At 43.4% G+C, this 22,999-nt stretch overlaps 1 protein-coding gene across 1 annotated transcript in view; it reads right to left on the minus strand.

Annotated features, from left to right (window-relative positions):
* The window catches only part of si:cabz01090165.1 (uncharacterized protein LOC100333421 homolog), a 102,693-nt gene that overhangs the window by 11,257 nt on the left and 68,437 nt on the right, over positions 1-22,999 (minus strand). Inside the window, exon 2 of the mRNA XM_027008014.2 lies at positions 833-2,203. Coding sequence (XP_026863815.1) covers positions 833-2,193 — 1,361 coding nt within the window. The 5' untranslated portion in view covers positions 2,194-2,203. The remainder of the gene's footprint in view (positions 1-832; positions 2,204-22,999) is intronic.

Raw genomic sequence — 22,999 nt, forward strand, 5'->3', positions numbered from 1 at the left:
AGAATGTGGAAAGTTTATGCCAAAGTTGTCCCAGTGGTGATAAGCGCATTTGTGACTATGACCCCTAAGATGGAGTAGTGGCTCCAACAACAGATCCTAGGAATGACAACATAAATCTTAGTCCAGAAGAGCGCAATCTTAGGAACAGCAAAAGCACTGCACCACACTCTCAAACTCCCAGGTGTCTGATAGAAGGAAAAATATGACTGGAAGAATTATTATTTGGTGTGTGTGTGTGTGTGTGTGTGTGTGTGTGTGTGAGAGAGAGAGAGAGTATTTATTAAATACTCATTTAAAAACAAATAATTCCATAGGGCACACAAACGTAAGTTCTATGTATGTTTATGAAACTAAGATTGACCTTATCTGTCATGGGACGCTCCCCCCCCACAAGTCACGTGGTACGGCCTGCCACCTGCAGGGGGGTTCACTCATGTTCGAAGGCACGCACGTGTACAGCATTACGTGTTTAATGTGTGTATGTCTATTTAAACCCTAGTCGGTGCATGCCTCATCGTTGGTTATTGTTTGTCTGCATGTTAGTATTTGAAATTGGATGTATGTATTTAGGTTTGTCCTGCCTATGTTAATCCTTTACCCAAGTGTCTTCATGTTTGTCATAACTGTTATGTGTGAGTGCTACCCTTGTCTGCAAGTTTGCCGAGAGAGTCTGTGCGTCCTGCTCCACGCCCTGCGGCACTCGGGCAATGCCACATTATCAGGAAAGTCATAACATCTGGGTACTCAAAGAGTAAGAAGAAAGCTGTTTTTTTGAAACATTACTCAGTAATTGTTAGACAGTGGTGAAGAAGTAGAAGTCTTTGGCACTCACCTATAAATGAGGATATCATCTGTAGAACTGTTGTACTGGATCTGGTACATACGAATACCAGGGATATGGCTTTGTGAAGGCCAGCGGATAGTGGCTGACGTTGCTGTAATCTCAGAAACGCTGACACGGTGCTCTGTCCGTGGCTGACCACCACTGCTGTTCGACTTGATGGAGGTGGGCATGTCTGAGGGGCCTGGTTCAGGCTCCATTTTGGGGTCGTAATGGGGCGAGGGGTTTACTACCAGCTCCACAGGTGCCGTGGCCTCGCCTGCCGCATTGGACGCTATGCATGTGAACACGCCTGAGTCCTTCACCGAGGCGGTGAGGATGTCCAGTGAGCCATTCTCATATGAGGTTGTTCGTGATGTGTTGCTTATCAGCTTGCCGTCTGGGCTGACCCAGTGGGTGGTGGGCTCAGGGTCACCTACTGAACGGCAGCGTAAGCTTACCTCCTGGCCCTCCATTACAAACATCTTGGATGTGTGCCTCGTAATCATAGGTGGCTCGCACACAAACTCCTCCTCACGAATGGTCCAAAAGTACTTCCCGGCAAGCTCCTTAGGTGAGGCGCACGTCTCCAGGTCGTCCTCACGCGTGAGACGCCGCAGCCACACCAGCTCACAGTTGCAGTGCAGCGGGTTGCCGCCAAAGCTCAGCACCAGTGCCGTCAGCGGTGAGCCCTTCATCTTGGCATAGACGGGGATGCGCAGGAAGAGTGGGTCAGGCGGGATCTTCTTGAGCTTGTTGGATGTCATGTCCAGCCTTGCTAGCTTGTGCAAGTTGGAGAAGATGCCCTCAGGTACAAACTCGATGAGGTTGTGGTCCAGGCTGAGGGTGTTGACGCTGACCAGAAGACCAATGGTGTCCCATGGCATGTCCACCAGGTTGTTGTAGGACAGGTCCAGGTCCTCCAGCGTCTCCAGGAAATCCTGGAAGGCGCCATCAGAGATGCTGTGCAGCTGGTTGTTGGCAAGGATGAGGTGACGCAGGTTGACCAGGCCCTGTAAGTGTGTGTCATCCAGCATGGTTAGGCGGTTGGCGTCCAAGTGCAAGGCATGCAAGTCCTGCAGGTCAGCGAAGGCATAGGGCAGGATCAGACTGATGGTGTTGCGAGACAGGGTCAAGTGGATGAGGCTGCTCATGTTGGCGAAGTCCCTGTGGCGGAGTGTGGTGATGTAGTTGTCCATCAGGCGTAGTTCGGCGGTCTGGCGGTCTATGTTGGGCGGCACGAAGAGCAGGCCCGTCTTGGCACACAGAACAGTGTAGGATGGCAGCAGGTTTTGACAGGTGCAGCGCTTGGGGCACAGCATGGCGGTGGCGGGCAGCACGAACAGGGCCAGGCACATGAACACTCTCTCCATGGTGCTGCTCCTGCAAACCAAAAATGGAGAAAGAGGCTTTAACACACATGCTGAGCACACAGTCTTGCTGGGGCTCTCTCATACAGCCACCTGTGCACGGACACCCCGAGTCTGAGATCAAGCAGTGTCACACACACAGACAGACAGACAGACAGACAGACAGACAGACAGACAGACTGATTGATTAAATACATACTCAATATACTCGGTAACATATCAATGACATAGCTGTAGTAAAGAATCTAAATACATCTAGTAGATTAATCAAGAGACTTAGCTGTATTTAAGATGTTTATAATTTGATTACATTTTTCAGTTTATTTTGAGTGCCAAGTTCATATCTGCAGATGTTAACCTGAGAATTCACTGAACATATAATAGGTATAATGCTTACCATCTTATACCCAACAAGCTGTTATAGACATGCTGTTTTCAAAATTTTTTAACTCGATGTTGATTAGGGTTAGGATCAGGATTAGGTTTTGGTTTGAGGTTAAGGTAAATTGGGTTGGTTTGAGGTGTGATAGCTGGTGTCTGACTCTTGAACTGTTCCGCTTATGAGTAAACATGACTACAGTTGTATGCAAACTCTTATCTGATTTATTAATGACAATGTTACAGGTACTCTGTTGAGTTTATTAATCATTTTTAAAGGATCACTGAAATTCAAGTGTTACCACCAATATTATATATGTTATACCTTGCATCACATAAACTCAATGATGGTGAAATTAAATTAACAGAGCTCTTAATAATGCATAGATTTTTCTTTTTGACATTCATTGCACTGTAAATTATTTTATACAATTATTTTATTTTTATGTTTTTGTTTTATAATCATGTTAAAATTACTTTTAACGAGTTTCCTTTCTTGTACCTTTAACAATGACAGTAACTTCTCCTTCTCTATCTCAATCTGACTTTTGACAGAAAACAATCATGAATTTTCTATAACGTGCCTTACATTTGTTTTAAATATATATTTACAGTACTGTATGAAATAAGGTATTTTGTGTTCACTGCTAGGAGGAGAAGTGCCAACATTTTTGTCAGATAATGCTTTTGATACAGAGATTACAATTAGCCTGAAACATCCCTTTAATCACATATAAAAAAGGACACTTGAATCAACAGTTTGAAAAAATTACACTCCGCCACATGCAAAAGTACATGAGTTTGCGGTTCAAAGATGATTTATTTAGTCCCTTATTGTAGCAGTTGAAGACAATATTTAGTTTCGATAATATATCTAATGCACTGAATCTGTCCATACATTCTAACAAAAAAAGCCACAGCCACTCCCTTTTATAATGTATGCAGGCATATGCTGCAGAAAGAAACAGACTGGAGCGTGTGTGTGTGTGTGTGTGTGTGTGTGTGTGTGTGTGTGTGTGTGTGTGTGTGTGTGTGTGTGTGTGTGTGTGTTTGTGTGTGGTTTGTGTGTGCGAGAGAGACAGACAGACAGGCATGTGTATGGAGAGGTGTGTCAGTGTACATCACTGCTGGCAGTATGCTAGTTTTAATTGCCCTCCATCGCGTCATAGTCAAGATATGTGACACCTGCTCCTGGCTTCCACAGATTTCTATATGATACTGAGGCCATTTCACAGACTGGGTGGATGTGAATAATAATTGCTTGCTAATACTAATGAATTTTTTATTTGTGGCCCTTTGTTTACAGCTTGCAGATACACTTCCACTTTGATGACTTTTACATAAAACACATAAATGAAATTATTTTCACCACCAGTGCAGATTCTCTGAATATCAAGAAGCTGTGTGTGGAGAGATGAAAGGAGATTGTCATCTGCTGAGGGGGAGAGCATAAATGTTGGAACTGTTTTACCCGTCACAGCCAGCAGAGGGAAATGTTGAGCTGCAGGCGTTCTATTTAGACAAAGAGTAATGGCAGGCAAAGTAGAGTTGGAACATGGGTGCTTGAGTGAGAAGCGGTGTTTCACTGTGATGCATCCGGGCGAGCTTAATCTCCCTCTCCATTACATACAGAGTCACGGCAACCCTCGAGACAGAGCCATTATCCAGACAACTAACTAAGGAAAGTACTAAAGTAAGGCAAAGGGAAGAAGTCTTTCAATCATTATCCAGCTCTCTCTCTCTCTCTCTGTCTCTCACCGCACTCAGGCAAGGCTTCTGTCAGCTTTTTAGGAGCTCATACTTGCAGAGCACTCTCCACCTTCTGGAATGTGAAGGAGCAAAAGTGATGTGCCGCCCATAACGGGGAGAGACGCTTCTTCAGTTCTCCTATGCTTTAACACCAGCCTTCCACACTTGCCATTTCTCTTCCAGTGCAAGCTAGTGATTCAGCCACAGCATAAGCAGGGTAAGGATGAAGTACAATGAATTTCCCTTGCACTCCTCCATGGGCTCTGCCATCTGTTTTTAAAATCTGGGATCCGCATTTCGGGAAACGCACGTGCAATTCAGTGCATGGTTTTGTTCCATGCATCTTTCACAGGTGTCAGTTCAGAAAGAGTATGAATTTCAGTAGGTAGGAAGAGGGACAAAATTAAATTCAATCATATCATGGAACAGCCAGGGGTGTTGTTAGCTGGTGCGGTACTGCCATCATGCACTCCCTTCTTTGCTTTTCTTATCCCCCCCCCCCGCCCTTTCTGCATTCTATCCTCCCGCATATTGACAGGATGCATTAATATTTCAGGGAGGACACAGTCAACTGTGCGGATGTTTGACACAGTTGTGAAGTTAACCCTTTCCATGCCAGAAGCCTTTCAAACCAAAAAGGAAAGTGCAACAAGTATGACGGATCATCTGTAAACACCCACCATGTGGATATGGATGTCTTAGAGAAGCCTATACAATATAAGCCATGTGCGGAGAGATGTGATACTCCAGGTAGACCTAGGGTGTCCTAGGGATTTTATGCCGGTAGGTCCTAGAGACACAGTGGAAAAAAAAATGCGAGCCCACTTTTGTAAAGGTTAAAAGCTGAAAGGAGAAATAATTTTTTTCCAGTGACTCTTCTTCATCTTATGAAGCAGCCATTATGCCGACACCTAGTGGTCTGGATGTTTCAGAAGTTCTGTACTAACGGTGCATCCCAGTTGTGTAGTAATTACTAATACTAATTACTAAGTAGTTTTTGAGTATGTTGTATGTAGTATAGTAAAAATGTCAAAATGTAGTATACACAAAACCCACGATGAATACTTAGAACCAGTCATTCTTCTAGTACGGTTTGGATGGACACTATTGTCCCATAATGCAATGCAAGACATAAAGGGTGGAGCTAATCACATCTCGAAAATATTTGAAAAAGTAGTGGACAATGATGCAAGTTTAGCAATAATGTGGGCAGGACAACAAATAAATGTAACTAAAACTTAGATTTAATAAATATAATAGTGACAATTTTAGTGAGAATGCTGCTTGTAACACGTTACTTTTTGTAATTTAGCTAGCCATGGTAGCCACCTAGCTCAGTGTGTGGCCTTTGTAAGCAAGCTAATTAGCTAGCTAGTTAGCTAGCTGATGGTAGCTAAATTTAGCTAACTTATCCATATTTGTAAACAAGGTAGAATATCAGGTGTAACTATTTTAGGTTTAATACCTATGTCCAAAGTAATTGTCACTGCTTGCAATGTTGCATATTGACATAGCAGCACTTCATCACTTTGTGTTAGTACAACACGGAGCAGTATATTAATATTTTGTATAATAACCTGCCAAATTAAGATCAGTATACAGTGTATACCTCTTAGTATTATTGTATAGTACGTAATTAGCATGAAGCCTAAATCTTAAAAATTGCTGCCTCCAAGTGGAGCATAAACTGGTTTATTTGAGGACTACAAAGCAATTTGTCATCTCATGTGAGTTGTACTTTACATAAAATAATGAAAATAAAATAAATCACTTTCATTAATATTGTTCGCTTGTTTTTGCTAGTTAAATGATTTATTGCTCCTTTAATTGATCTACCAACTAGCTTTATGGCCTATCAATTTCTTGCGCTCTCCCTCTCATGTCAGAAATTTTAGATACTGGCTCAAACACTTAGAGCTGAATTGTGGCAGTATAAATTGATGAGTTTCAGAATCAATACTCCTGCAGCTACTTTCACTGTCTGTCATGTTTGTGCTAGCTAGCCTAGCTAATGTTATGTTATCTGGAGGGCATCTTTCTGTAACTTCCCTGCCCCTGATTACATAACCTTGACAAGTGAGATTTATTCCAGAATCTTGAAGGAGCATGGAGAAGGGTGGCAGGGCTAAAAGGCAGTTGTTACACTTTAATGTCTGGGGCATTAAATTATGCAATCTTTGGCAACAGAATACTCATTTTCAACACATCAACCACAGTTTTCAGTCCGTCAATGGAAATAGTAGTTGCTGTACTGTTTGCTTTTGGCTCTTGCTACATATTCAGTAAAGCAGGCTAACAGAGAAAAACAAGCCTATTCAATCTGATCACATAGAAGAACAATATAACAGACACCACACCTGGAGAGAAATAAATAAAGCAATAAACAGATAAAATTACAACAGTAATTTGAAGTTTGTGTCAATTCACCTTAGATCAATAACAATTTGGAGTTTTGCTTTTGCTTTTTCTGTAATAAATATTCATTCCTTTTCAAAATATTGTAAAGTGTTTGTCAGCTCTCATGGGTCATTAATATTGTGTATAATCAGACTGTATGTACTCAAAACCTTAAAGAACTGGAGAAAACTGGTGCATCAGATGTGTGTGAAGAGCACCATCATCCAGGATAAAATGGAAGAGGGCTGCTTCAGAAAAGAGCTTCTCGACTGCTCTGCTCTGCTGCCACTGATTGGAGTTCCATGCCTTTTCTTTCATGCACCTATGATGGAAGGTTTGCTTTCCTATACAAATAAGTCTACACAAGAACTTACATGTGAATTAGGATACTATTTGTCCTTATTTGCACTCTCCTGGCTCATACAAATAAGCCAGTTAACAAAGAAATACTGGCAGAGTATTGTTCACTATGGAGAGCTATTTTAATCAACTCAGTAGTAAAAGCATTCTAATTAGTCATCTTTGAATTGGTAAAAGTCTAGGGGGAAATCCTTGTAGTGTGTGTGTGTGTGTGTGTGTGTGTGTGTGTCTGTGTATGATGCACTGCAGAGTCATTATGGCAGAAATGATATTTCTCCCCATGCATTAGCCTCCCATTTCAGACTGAACCTCAGTTTGCTTAAGAAAACAGCTGGGGGATTGTGTCTATTTGCCTGTGTGTTTGTGTGCTTTCACCGTGCCCTGGTCGAGGCAGAGCAAACAGGGCTAGTAGGCCAGACTTATTTGAACACGATCAGGCCTCTTCATTATCATTGGCATCTGGAATGCTATAAGCTCAAACGGTGACCCTATATAGTTAGAAATCTGGCTGCTGTGTGTCACGTTCAGCCTGGGTGGATGTGGTACAACCATTGTTTCTCAAACACTTTGAATTGCCGCTTTGAATTGTTTGAAAAGTGCTACATAAATAATCGTGCCTTTCCTCCACTTGGTAGTTCCCTTCCCCTGCCCTTGCTCTCCTACCCACAGTGTCCCATGCAATCTGCCATGCCAAACCTGGCATTACAGTTGGCACTGTGGCAAAAGCAGCATGGGGCGAATCAAAAGAACGGATCAACAGACGCACATGAGCGCCTCTTCCTCACGGAGCCAGAGTTGCAGTCGCGTGGCGGCAGCCGATAAGGGGTGGCCGGGTGAGTGTGTGGGAGCGGGGGTGGGGTGAGAGGGCAGGCAGGAGAGGGGTAACAGAGCCGTTTCGTAACACTGACCACTTCAGTACTGAATAATTGCAGGCTGCTGGTGTTTTAAGAGAAAGGGCGACGTCGGGTGGGCGCTCACCTTGCAATTAGCCTTTATTGCACATTAAATGGGGGGAAGCGACACCTGCTTGCATTACCCAGCTCAGCGTTTTCACAAAGTTCCATGTTTGAGCTTAAAGAAGGCGACTGGGAGACCCCAGCACACTGCAGTTGGGTTCTGTTTGTGGTTTGTGTTGCAACACCAATCATCAACTGAGTACAAGCTGACATATGGCAAACACTCATAAACATACAGTGTCTAGGGATAGCAACAGTTTTTGCTAAGGAAAAATATTCATTCCTAATTGTCCATTGCCACTGTGTGTTAAGTAGTAATTACACTGTAGCCCTTAAAAATGGAACCTAATATCTCTCACACATCTCTGAGTTGGTTACAAATCAATTATAACCTGTTGTACTGTAATTGCTCTATCTATGAATAATACAGCCCAATAATAAAGTCGCAATTAGCATAATAAAGCTAGTTTATGCTACCGAAGGTGTTTTGGGCATAGAGCGGGGTCTGAGCATTTCTGTTGAGTTATTTTTGGTTGAATATTTCTAGAATATATACCCAGTGTTCACAAAGTATACTGTTCCTGCATTTCCCTTAACTAGCACAGATTTCACATTTACATATTTACACATCTATGAATATTCACAGAGCACTTCCTGTTACTTTTTTTTACTTCTCTCTCCCTCTTTTTGTGTGTGTCTCTCTTATACACACACACACACACACACACCTGTACACACCTCAGTGATATTCTAGGACTTAAAACATCCAAACCACTCCATCCACTCTGCAACATGCATAAAATTCACCCGCATTTGCCTTTAAAACAAATGTGTACAAAGACAGAAGCCGCATTTCATGTCAGACCCCAAGTGCTAGTGTACTCCAACCCAAATGAAGCCGCACTTGCCTACATGCACCAGCGGGGTTTTCAATCCACCTTCCGAACCCGCCCTCCCTTAGCCCAAACAAGAGTGCAGGCTGAGCACTCGGGGCCTGGGGGGTGGGCGACAGAGTGGTGGTGCAACACTGCGTGGATGCACTCAACAGAATCCATTAACACAGTCCTCTCCCATCGCAGCCACAGCTAACAAAGCAGCCACAGCTACCGTTTGTCAACCTGTTTACACAGAGCCACCCTTGCTCCTACTCTCTCGCTACCCCTCTCTGCCTGTCCCCCACTGTCCCTGGCCCATGTCGGGCAGCTGTCCAGGGCATCCTGGAAGCCAGACCTTGGGAGCATGCTTGTCAAAGCGCACCAGGCGTCTGTACTGGGACTCGGGCATCGGTGCTGGCTGCAATAGTAATGCTAATCTAGTCAGAGAAGCAAAAGAGTAAATGGCATTAGCGGTAGTAATTACTGCCTGATCCCTCCCGATTCTGCCTTTAAGAGGACTGACCTTTGGCTGGGTAAGCTGCTGAGAGGGTCTGGGAGACCTGCTTGTGCACGCACGCACACGGACACACACACGCACCGAGCTGCAAATAAATGTGCGCACACAGACACACACAGCCACTAATAAGCACACACACACAAACGCAGGGAACTGCAAATAAGCAGACACACAAAAGCACAGACATGTCTGCACACAATGCACACATAAGTAAATATATACAGACACAATTATCTGCAAAAATATGAAAAAATATATAAATACAAATATACCAATATGCAGACATTGACTAGAGGTAAACCGTGACAAAAACACAAAATCACATGCGTGTGTATATGTGACAATATTCTCAGGGAGCACACCAAAGTGTCATTCTGACATTCTGCCAATGCTATAAATGTGAATGATTAAATATGTTTGTGTATCTATAAAACAACTGGGGATAAATAATAAGGATATGTCACGGCCATCCTTTTGCATATTGCATCAGAATCTCAATGAAACTCTATTCATTGAACCCTACAGACCGAAGGTTGACTAACCAGAGCAGAAAACTTCCACCTTCTGCGTTGATTATGTTGCTGCTGCCAAATTGCTGTCCCCTCATGATAAATCATTTACAGACTAGTCCACATCCTGGAGTGGGGGTGGTTTGGAGGTGGAATTCTGAGCTGTTTTCCTATATTTCCTTAGATAAGTGAGTTTGTATGGAAAGCTGCAGCTGTTTAACATGATCAGCTTTATAGGGCACTAAGCAAGCTCATGGAATGCAATAAAACTACAATAGAAGGAATATTGTGGCATGGTAGTCGATAAGCCCATCGAGATTATGCTGCTTGCTCATTTCACCCCTGCCCGGATCATGTGACACGGTAATGTACTCACAGTGGCGCTCACGCGGAGAACACTGATGTCAGGCAGCAAGCCATGGCAGCTGGGGGAAACTCCCCCATCAGCGAAACTGTGGTAGGACAGGTGGGAGGTCTCCAGGGAAACCAAACGATGGCAGAGTGAAAGTTCACGAAGGAGAGCTCCCATTCTTCAGCAGGAAGAGGCGTGCTGAAAGAGCAAAGACCTCTGATTGGAGGGAGTGTGGCATGCACCTCCCTCTGGAAGCACTGGCTACAAGGCCACAATGGTGCGCAGAAACATGAGCCGGGTAAAGCTCGCTCTTAATGGAGAACTGGAGGAGAAGGCAGACTCCAGACATCACCCTGCCTGCCACTTACAACCAGCTGTCCCAGATGGTACCCACGGCCTCCTGAACTGGACGGATTGGGAATCTGTCCCACTCTGGATAAGGTGTCTCCCTGAAAGCATGACTGAGAAAGGGCTCTAACCCCATTAAAACCCTGTGGGAACTCTAAGATAAAGGAAAAGGCAGAAGGAGAAATAAATGGAACCACAAAAATAATGAAAAGCAGTCAAGTGTGGCATGACTGGGAACTCGGGTAGTAATGAATACTGAGAATTTAGACTTCAGTTACATGTCTGGAGCTGTCGTGCTCTCTGGGACTACGTAAGTGTGTGTGTTCTTGCCCAAGGACGGGGCACCAAAGAAGCACGGGAACAAAAGTCATCTAGGAGCCAACGAGTCTGTCGTATGTGTATGTGCGTGTGTGTGTCTCACTCTAACAAAAATGCTGCAGAATGGAACACTGCTTCCCAGAAAGCAGACGTCGTCCTCACGACAAGGTGAGATGAGTGATGTAATGTTTGTTATTTAAAGTGTGACTTATCAAATGTGTGTTTGTGTGTGAGATGCTGGCCTGTGCAGAAGTGTTGCACCAAATTGTGTGAGCTATCTTCGTGTAGCCACATGCCATTCTGTGTGTGCAGTCACGTTGTGCAAATGAATGCGGCTGTGTGCTATACAGCCTGGCCTTGTGAAGAGAATAGTTCGCTTGGCTGAGTTACATGGCTCTTCTTTTTTTTTTTTTTTCACCTGCGAAGGCTGGGTTATTTATCAATGCCTGTCACTCCTCTAGAGGAAAACAAGAATTGGAAAGAAAGAGAAACAAACGAGAAGTGAGAGACAAAAAAGAGGGAGCAAGCAAGAGAGATTGGTGTGGAGTGAGAGAGAAATGCGGGTTCATTAGAATATGTGATAAATTGGTGCATGGAGAGGAAAAGCTTTGATCTGTAATCTGCAGCAGGAGCTAACATTGATGAGTGATTTTAGCAGAGAGAGAAAGACAGAGAGAGAGAACTATCTCTCCTAAGCGCCAGCTAATACTTCGTTAGCATTAGCCCCCAGTCATTCTGGCATGACAGCTGAGGCGGAAGCATGTTAGCATCAGTGTTGGACACTGGCTTCTCTTTTCTTGGCAGACATCAAACAAATGCCTTTCTTTTCTTTCCCCTTTTTCATGCCTGTGGCCCAGAAGGAGCAGTGTTGCTGGTGATAATGACTAGTCCCCGTTCAGCCAGGAAGTGTCCACAGCCACTGACTGAGTCTCAAGGGGGTTGGGGTGGGGGTGGTGTTGGGGTTGAGGAGATGGCAATGAGGAATACAAATTTGGGTTTAGACTGCAGACCTACTGGGGTTCAGCCAAAAGCACAAAATAAAAGGCAGCTTTTGCAAAACCATCAATACATCCTAGTGCTGTGTATAGTGGAGTCTCTGTCAAGCAACAGAACGGGTTTGCACAGACACACACACACACACACACACCTCAAAGCATTTCAGCATGCATTACCCCTCCACCCACACACTCACAACAAACCAGAATTGCACCCACATACTCACTCTGTCTCAAAGACACTTTCTCACCTCATGCATACAAACACACACACACACACACACACACACACGCACACACTCATTTGGACAAGCAGACAGAGAACGCATACAATGCCCTCCAGAATTACTGGCATCCATGGTAAAGATAACAAAAAAAGCTTTGTTCTGTACAATCTTGATATTATACTGAAAATATGAGAAATATAACCTTTCAATAACATACAATTGTGAAGAAAAGATATACATATAAAACATCACTGTTAATGGCAAACATTTTGCATGTCTTTGCCATGATAACAGTAGTGAGTCTTCTCTTCAGATAGTGTACTTGGTTGTGGACTACATTGCTTGTGTTCACTTCTAACCACATGGGCTTTGAGAAAGGTTTAGATCAGGTGACTGGGGTGCAAAAGCAAGACTCTGTGATCGGTGCACAATTTTTGTGGCGTTTTGGAGGTATGCTTCACAGACCTGCTGCAAGATCCAATCATGATCCATTCCTAGACTCTTGACATAGGACGTCAGATTTAGATCTTAAATCCTGTGGTATGTGATGGAAACAACAAATGGCATGTATTCTAACAGGATCCTAAGAAGAACTGCCACACACCTTCACAGATCCAACACCTTACTTTTCAGATGGGAAGGTTGCGTTCTTTCTACTAGAAAATTCCAGTGATGGAAGATGTTTGTACTCTGATTACAGGCCTGCTTCTCCTGGCAAGCTCTTGTTTGTTTGTTAATTGTGTTTTTTGATTGCCTTATTGGTGAAGATGGGTACATTTAGATGCAAAATATTGTATAATCATTGCCTGATCAACATTTACCCACTTAATTTGTATATTGTCTGATCTTTCTAATATTGATGTATGACTAAACGTATGCTGCATGTCAGTATGTCAGGTCATATTTATATCACAGTGAAACAGCCAGCTGTGAATTTCCACTTAAGAGGCTTCTAAAAACCCATAGGCACCTATAATATATATGAACAATACTATACAATACAACAGTACAACATGAACGAGAAAAAATGTCAATACGAATTTATTCATAAGAATACCTAGGGTGCCAGTAACTGTGACAAATGTTCAGTGCTAGTTTGGGGAACAAGGTTGTGTATTGCTAAGGCAGCATAGCTAATGACAGTGCTGTACCTGCATGGGTTTGCACACTCTGAGCTGTGTTGTATTTTGGCTTTTTTGACACTTCACCCAACACCAACCCTACCAGAGTTCACCTCAGAGCAGAACCTGCTGCAAATAATGTGTGCTTACAAACACACACAAGATAACGGGGAGAGACAGAGAGATAGAGAAACAGCGATAAATCACTTTCGCCACAGTAGCGGGGCCACCCAACACCAGGTCAAGGTGAGCTGCTGCTCTCACTGCAGTGTCAGACTTACAGGACTGTTTCAGACCGCTTTTAAAGATGAAGCACATGAGGATTTACACTGCAGACCATAAGTACCTGCTTCCTTTCTGTTTTTCCACTTCTCTACAGCTCACTACACTGGATTTGAAATGAAACCACTGCAATGAAACGCTGTGAATTAAATAGCAGTAAGAGATTATAATAAATCTATTGCAGTCATTTAATGAGTCACTGACCAACATTTGTCGCCATAGTCCTTGTTATTTCTAAAGCGGTCTTTCAGAAGCTGTATCTCCAGTACATCCATAAACATAATAGAGGAGGAAACAGCCTGACTGTGATTGAAATGTCTATATGGCATTAAAAGACCTTTACCTACAAATTACATTCCCTGAGGGGTTCATTCTTCCCCATTTCCCAATTTACCTTGGCTTGACAGCTCTAGAGAAGTGGAAAGCTTGTGTGCAATGCTGCATTTCATACTGCATATTCATAATAAATTATACATTCTTAAAATAGGATTTTTTTTCACAACACAGTGGCAAAAATGCATTGCAGCAGCACAGCTTGAAAGGAAACTTCCCTCCACCGCGAATATCGGTCTGCCACCATCTCTGGATTAACCGGACTGCAGGACAAGATGAGGCCAATTTCTATTACGGTAGTTTAGATCATAACCAGCGCTGTGGAGTTAAGAACTATCGGTGCTCTGCTGCGCAGTCAGAACCAGATACCCGCTGACACGCAGTCACACGTCTGGTGCGCTCTACCCAGGGGCCCGCCACAGGGCACACACGCCGGATGGCACTTCCCACTGCGGCGGCTCCATGCCTGGAGGCAGAGCCAGTGCAGGGGCCAGACTGAGGCGGGGGCAGGAGTGCAGGGTGCTGACCTTGGAGGAACAGCTTGGCTGGGTGGTGGGAGGCTGCCAAGAGCTGACACAAACCGCACCATGAGCCACCTGGAGGAGGCGAGGGCGGCTTTCTCGCACTGCGTGCTTGGGCAAAGGTGACATGCATTGTCAAGGAACTGGAGCCACTGCCTTTTACGTTTACTGGATGTGCCTTCAAGAAAGCTCACACACACGTGCCACACATGCCTCACGTGTGCCCCGCATGAAGACGCACACACGCTTACACGCACACGCACACACACGCACACGCACACGCACACACACACACACACACACACACACACACACACACACACACACACACATTTTAGCATACTGCTTAGGTAGCAATGCAGTCACATTAATATTATGATTAAGCCTCACCAGGCTGTTTACTTTAAAATGTCATATAGTGTCAGGCTATTCTGCTACTATGCTCTGTAAGATGAATGCCATATCACTTCCTTAAACAGCCTATGAGCCACAGTCACTTGTCGTATACACCAATGCATGTGCTCATGGCCAGTAAGCACAGAAATTCAAATATAATTACCAGGTAATTATACCCTCAAAAAATATCTTGGGAAACTTATATTCTGTTCCCATTTCTGTTATGGTATAGTAGACCATTTCAAAGGATAGTGACTGAACTAGATCCATTAAATAGGAAGAGAATACATCTCAAGTTGTACAACATGAATCTCATCCACTCCTTAGGTGCATATGCTGCCAATCTCTCTCTAGCAAAGGAAGAGGTGTCATATATGCTATTTACATCTTTCATTTTCTCTTTTCATTCACCCCCCAAGGCTCTCACCATATCACTTATTAAAATGGAAACTAGGAAGGAGAATCTGTATCATGTGGATTATGTTACTACCGCTCACAGACAACTTGAAGTGGCTGAATACACTAATTAAGACATCCAGTAGTACTTATTTTAAACAACTGGAGAATATTCTTTGTAAGGCTTCATAAGACCTTAAAGATATTCGAGACAGCAAATCAGTGTGCTGTTGTGCACAAATGTGTACAAAAATACTGTTTATTCATACATACTATTATAATGTAGTCATACCAATATAATGCTATAGATATACAATAAATGGTATCTAAAATGTTCCTGAACAAGAAATATAAGAAGGTAGGGTTCAACAGTTAAGACTAACCGAATGCCAGGGGAAAGTAAATCTCGATGTTGGTACAGCAGTATGAAAAACCATTAGCCACTTCCTGTTGTGGTTGGGGCGCAATGTGTTAACAGAACAAAGTAATTGAGACCAAACTCAATTCACTTTAATATTTAACCCCTGATCATGCAAAAAAATTGTGTTATCCATGAGCGTGTCCAGTCAAAACAAACCAATGATATTATCTGTTATCAAATGACATTTTCTCCTGGAAATGTTATCATGGGTCAGTTTTGACCCCTATGTACCTGAGATATTGTACAATGTTTGTAGGGAATATCCTAAGAAGGCAGATAAAAGTGTCAGAACTGCAAATTTTAGAAAACAGTCACTCGAGTGTCACAACAAATCTCTGGAACACTGGAGCACTATACATGTACATATGATGGATGAACAGTGAAGCCAGTTCTAAGTTGACCAAACGACTCGCAACAGCATGTCACGTACTTAAAACAGAAGGATCTAAGCAATACATAAGAAACTGAAGAGGATATGATTATATGAAATGAGTTCAGTTTGGCATTTTGATATGGACTCCATGGGGATGATTAAAAAGGAAATTTATTGTTATGACAAATCAATGAATCACTGCATACTAATACATCTGATCAGATTCGTTTAGAATTGTTCTTCTATTAACTTGATTTCTAGGATTCAACTCTCCTGTGTAGGGAAAAAGGGACAGGTTTCAAGCCTTTTTTTCTACTGATAACCACAGAGATGTGATGAGGTGGGATTCACTGCCATCTTCCTTCACGCATGGTGTCCTAAACCAATCAGGATTTGGCCCCATTGACACTTCCACGGTGTGCCGAATCCAGCTGTCGCTGGGGGCCTCAGCAAGAGTGGGACATGTCAGGACTCTGGTTGTGTGCATTATCTTTGCGTTTAATCAATGTGTTACAAGTGCTGCGTAATGTCCATACGTTAATTTCTCATCCCATATTCAGCTCTTGAATTAACCGCCACCCCTTTTACACGTGCATTATGGCATGTTCCAAAACTATTGATTATCTTGATCTAATCAATTGTCATGAAAAATGTAATGAAATAAAACTGATGAAGATGAAGAATATAATTAAAAAGATGTGTTCTCTTTCTCAACTAATGAGAATCAATACATACACACAGAGAGAGAGAGAGAGAGAGAGAGAGAGAGAGAGAGAGAGAGAGAGAGAGAATACAGGAAGCCAGAATTCTTCTTTGAGGCTTTGCCCTTTAGCTCTTGTCCTTTTCTACTCAAAACCATTAATTATCAATCATTACTGCCATCATTAAGGGAAATGACTCTGGAAGACAGGAGCATAGACAAGTGAGTGGAGATGAGCTGACGTGTGTGGATGAGCAGAGCTGAGCGGCGTGCATGGGAGAGTGTGATGAAGAAGAGTGGTTCTGTGGTTTGGAGAAACAGAACTACAAGCCAAGCATTTTGTACAGATAGGTAAGATAACCTATTGGCTGTATTCCTTTTTATTGTCCCAAATCGATCATTTGCTGCAGCTGTTTTTATCATTCGACATTAGTCTCTGCTAACATGGAGTTTTACCATCTGTTATTTACCAAAAGTTTTTAAAAATGAAATCAGATAAAATGTAGTAAGACTGCACATTAATTACCTGAGCTGTACTAACTTGAGAAAGCTAAGATTTGGTCTGTCCTCCATGACTTTTAATAGCAACCTTCTTGGACGCCAATCAGTTTGGTGCACAGTTCCTGCGGTATTCCATGTTGCCATATGCTGATAACAACTTCTTTTGGTTTAAGCTTGTTCTTAATCTTTGGCACTATGATCACTGCATAACCATACATTCTGCAGGCATGCAATACAGGAATGTACACAGCCTGCACTTTCCACAACATGAAATTCCTAGTGTCAAATTAATGCTTATAGTGTTCTATATAAGTCTAGCTGGATACAAAATGATGAACACGGTAAGAGTTAATTCAACACTGTAGGGCAATTTGGCTAGGTTGAGTTCCTTAACTACTGTAATCACTTACACCCAGGAATCAAGGGCAGTGGAGATGTAATGTGTTTGTAACGCAATGAATAATCTCACTCTAGTAAATATGAAATAGATATTGGCTATGTGTTTACATTTGTAGACATTTAATAGACACCTGTTAATTTTAAGGCATGATCACAAATATATCCAATGGTATATTTAACATTTCCATTTTCATTATATAATGCTATCTTGACAGCTGAGCTTTATATAGTTCAAGATAATACAAATGGGTTTATATAACAATACAAATCCAATTAGTTACATGTTGCAATTAGACAGATAATGGTCAGAACTTATAAAAAGCAGGTGACAAATGCAGCACAGATAATTTGAGAGAGAGAGAGAGAGAGAGAGAGAAAGAGAGAGAGAGAGAGAGAGAGAGAGAGAGAGAGAGAGAGAGAGAATTCCTCCCAACCTCACAGCACTCTAGCAAAGTCTATGAGCAAGGTTCAGACCCTCGTCACTCTTCTACTGAACCATGTTTTTGCTCAAACAATTTGCATTTTACTCACCAGTCAAAAGTGACCACATGCTAGAAACATCTCCCATCTTATCTCAGCCATCAGGTATCACAACCAAAGGAAATCACACTTTAAAAATAAGGGCCTAGTGATTTGCAGACTTGAATAGCAACTGAAGAATTTCTGGCAGGCAGGACAATTTGTGACGCACATTTTTAGCATGGGTTAGCGTGACAGCCAGAGATACCGATATAAGACCAGAGAGGAAAATTATAAAACCCTCCCAGAAACACATCAGCTTACTGAGATTCAAAATTGTTCTGCTGGGTATGGTCGAATCTAATTAACTTTAAGACTATGTTTTTTAGGACAAGTTATTGTGGCAATATAAAGTTGAAGGAGGGGAGGTCTAGCGGAATTGAGCAGAGCCCCAATATCCAAGATAAACACGTCTATTCCATTCTGCCTATTCCCTACACCTATGTTAAACATTCCTGACACACTTTACTGCAGCACACACATTACCTCCAGGTAAATGCCCTATATCAGCAGCCTATTAAATGTCAGACGAAACAGGAAGACATCATAAACAGGCGGCATAGGCTGTAAAGACCACAGTGCTCTGTCTATGATAAAGGCAAAAACCAATCCAGCATGCAATGGTGGCCTTGATGATAAGACACGTGGGGCCTGTTCCCCACCATGGAAATTTATGTGCTTGTTAATACCCCTGCAGCATGGGCGGTTCAAGTTACTTGTTTAAGGTTTCTTCATGACACTGGCTCAGGATTTATGGAACAAGGCCAGAACACACGTCTGGTTTCCCAACCTGACTATGGTCAGTTAGTATCAGTGTCCTAACAACAACCCCCCACCAGTCACTCCAGCTTTGCTATGCTGCCGATGCATCCCTATCACCGATGCCCCTGGGCATGCTCACAGCACCTGGGCGAGAGGGAGGATGCACCATTGCTAGCTCGGGGTCCTGAACCGTCACTGTGCACCAAGAGAAAAACATAAGGAGGAAAAATCCCCACAGTCCGAAGGTCCCTGAATGGGTCTGATGCAAGGTTGTGGGGTGCATTGTAGTGACACAATAAAAACCTCCCCAGACGATGAACATATTCTATTCTATTCTATTTCTGCACTGCAACACTGAAAAGCTACCAGGCTACTGTCAAAAATAATAATTTGAGATTGATAAAATTCCTCCTCATAATGCCGTAGCTGTTTTGGTGGGGGGCAAAAAATAACTGCAGTGTTCAGCTCTGACAGTGTCATTAGACTATAAAATGATAGTAGATAAAAGTGTCCCTTGCAGTCAGAGCAGGATGTGCTCACGTTGCAGATGACTGCTGCATGTTTGCACTGTGTGAAAGCGCGTGACGCAAACGGGTCTGGGCCCTGATGACCCTGACAGCACGCGGTGCTAGTGGGCCTGGGCCCTTGAGAAGTGACTTCTGAGCTTCTGGATGTGATCTGGTGACACTTTCGAGAGGTCTTCGTGTGCTGAGAAGTCAGGAAGCACCTGTGTGGGGAAAGAGCATAGCGAGGGGCTGTCTTGGGCCCTCAATGTGTGAAAGAAATTATTTAAAGTAGCTAATTAACAGACACACACACAGACACACTCTTGCCTTTCACACGTTTGTGGTGTCTTTGTCTTTGTGTCTGCGAGATAAATGTGAAAATGGTGACACATTCATCTTTCCTTTTTTAAAGCTCTGGTGGTGTCTACTCCCACAAACACGTGACACAGCACATATTGAGGTTCAACGATAGCACCGTTAAAAGGAATTATTTTCTATGTCTTGCCACCAGGCTGGAGAAAGTGATACAGGAAGGGGGTTAGATGAATGTGGCTCAGCCCTTGGAGCCTTCATAAGAAACGTGTCGATTTACTGGGTCATAGTTCTGGTTATTCAGCACGGTGAAGTCTTATGACTGTATGTGTGTGAGAGAGAGAGATAGAAATAAAGGCAATGCAAGCTGAAATGTGTGCTGCTGCTCATATGTTAGTGTGATGTGTGTGCTTGAGGTTGAGGGAGGCTGGCTAGTAATTAGCTGGTATCGAGGTGTCGAGGTGTCCTGTTGGGAAGGTGATGATAGGCTTTTGGCAGGCCTCCTATAGGGCAGTGTAAAAAGTTTCTCTCTCTCGCTCTCTCTCTCTCTCTCTCTCTCTCTCTCTCTCTTTCTCATATTCTAATCTCATCCATTTATGTTTACTCTTACTGTATGTTTCCTCTTGCTTCCCTTTTTTTCTTTTGCACACGTATCCTGCAGCTCAGCCTCGGCCAACAGCAGAAACAGCAAAACCCCACAAACACACACATCACAACTCCATATGGCACCATTTCTGACATTGCCCTGACAGTCAGAACCAGGAGTATTCACCAAGAAGCCAAACACAGCACTACACATTGATCTGCACCCTCCTGTCCAGTGTTAGCTTAATACTGAGCAATCCTCTTTCTTTCAGCTCAGCATTATTGCATGATTGTAATCAATCGAGCTTTGTCATCATATCACATAATCAAGTCCAAACCACACCATTAAACAATTATATCAGTTACATGCTGCTTCTACACATTTTGTTTGCTTCTTTTCTTTGTGTGTTTCTTTACGGGTTATTGGATACTGCTGTGGTATTTTGAAATAAGGCTAAATGTTAGTAATGCCATAAGCCCCAAATGGGTCAGGCATATATGCCCCTGGCTCGACTGGTGGGTGAGTTCAGAATGGCACTGGGCTGAGACTTTGGAGCATGCTTCAGAGAGTTGTTTTGTGACCAATCTCCTCCTGGCCTCTTGGGAGCGGATGGTTTGTTGAGGGGAAGGTGCACAGAGCACGCCCTAGCTCTCCAGGTAGAATACATGCAAGGAAAATGGTAGTTTATCTGGGCCTGGTTTGGAAGTGAGGGATATGGAGAGTCTTCTTTGCACTGATGAGAACACTCTCTCCAATTGAGAATGAAGGACAACAGGGTGGCTGGCTAACACTTTACTAATATGCTGTACACACACACACACACACACACACACACACACACACACACACACCCCACACGCATGTACACACACACACACAAACACACACAGCTGTGTTTGGCTGGTGACTCACATCTCACTGCTATCTATCTGATGTTAATAATTATATAAACTCTCAGCTCCTTGTCTCTCCTCGATGTGTAGATAATATGCATGTGGCAATGTTCCATTTGCTAAGAATAGAAATGGGACCAGTGTGAGAACACTGAGATGAGTGGGGTTTCGGAAATTAAGTGTGTATGTGTGTGTGTGTGTGGGTGTGGGTATGTGTGTATGTGTGGGTGTGGGGGTGATCATTCAGAAGGTGTTTAAACAAACTGAAACCCACTGGGCCATCTCCACTGGTACTAGGCTCTTCCCTGCACTGATGAGGACACTCTCTCCAAATAAATTTTTCCATATACATGCTACCATCCATGTGCCTAGTCTGTGTTTACAGGTGTTTGTTTGTATGCAAGTGTGTGTTTGTGGTAGACTGGTGCTATGTCCTTGAACTCCAGAAATGATCTCTATGCCAAAATTCATCTCTTTTAAGATGTCTCTGATGCTTTCTGGTTGCGTTTGTATGCTCTTTCATGCCTGCCTGTGACTCTGGCTGGCCTGGAAGATCTGTCACTCCCTAGAAGCAGTGAGGACACTACCAACACATCTAGAGTCTCCCAAGCGATTGCGCTTCAGATCCCCATCAACCAAGCCGTATTTCTCTACTCTTTTCACCTTAAATTGTGTGTGGTGATCCTTCCTGGTGAGCCCCTATACACTTTGGCGGCCTGATGTGAATGTCTTCTGGGTAGCCCTGGTGTGATGTCTTCCCCACCCCGCCCCCTGGGGTCAGCCTAGGAGCAAACCTCAAAATCAGGATCTGTGTGGAGCTGTCCAAGGAGTATCAAAGAGTTGAAATCAATCAGAGATACGGACACTTCACAGGAGAGATGCTGAATCATGGTCCTTCTGCTGACGTGCATGCACGTGCACCTGCAGACACACACACACACACATACATACACACACATGCAGAGAAATAGACCTCTGTGCTCCTTCTTCTCTACCTCTCATCATGCTGAGAAATCACTGATATCTATCACTGTCTTCTCTCTTCTCTCATCTGTGGCTCTCTCTCTCTCATACACACACACACACACACACCCACACCTACACCAGTAACCTCAGCCACACACCTGCCCTCCACCTCCACCCACTACAAACACTGGTAATCATGGTTCCTCTGTTCTTTGCTCCCTCTCTCCCTTCCCCACTTCACATCTTTTCCCAGGGCAGATTTCTTCTCTGCACTGTCGTGCCTTTATCTGTCTATCTCACTCACCTGCCTCATTCTCTTCCCCTTCAGCAGGGGAGAGGCTATCTTCTGCTGTCTCTGTGCTGGCCCTGGTCAAGTCTGCCGCTCTTGTTTTTGTAGTGTTTGCTTGTGTGAGGCAACCTAGCAAGGCATCGAGAGGGTAGCTCTCAAGTCAGTCCCCTTTGCCTTGCAGGCATCTGTCCTCACACAGGCACACACAGGCACACACACACACACACATAAAATAACTGCACTCAGTGCAACATTACTAGGCTAGGTGGATGAAAAACATTTCTTGCATGCAGGTGCGAAAAAATAGAAAAACCCAGCCTCAAAATACGCGTAACACCCCCCCCCCCCCCCCAAATGGGCAGACATGTCCAGGCTAGCACACAAACAAAACACTCTGTAAGACTATTATAGAAAGACAATAAAAAAGGAAAGATGTTTTTTTGAACACATGTACAGCAATACAGGACCTGTTGTTAAAACTCCCAGACACACAGACACACATGCACATATGTAGCCACATGGCCATATGCAGCAGAGGGTCTGGTTGTGTGG

The sequence above is a fragment of the Electrophorus electricus genome, chromosome 4 (genome assembly GCF_013358815.1).
Source record: "Electrophorus electricus isolate fEleEle1 chromosome 4, fEleEle1.pri, whole genome shotgun sequence".
Classification (NCBI taxonomy): Eukaryota; Metazoa; Chordata; class Actinopteri; order Gymnotiformes; family Gymnotidae; genus Electrophorus; species Electrophorus electricus.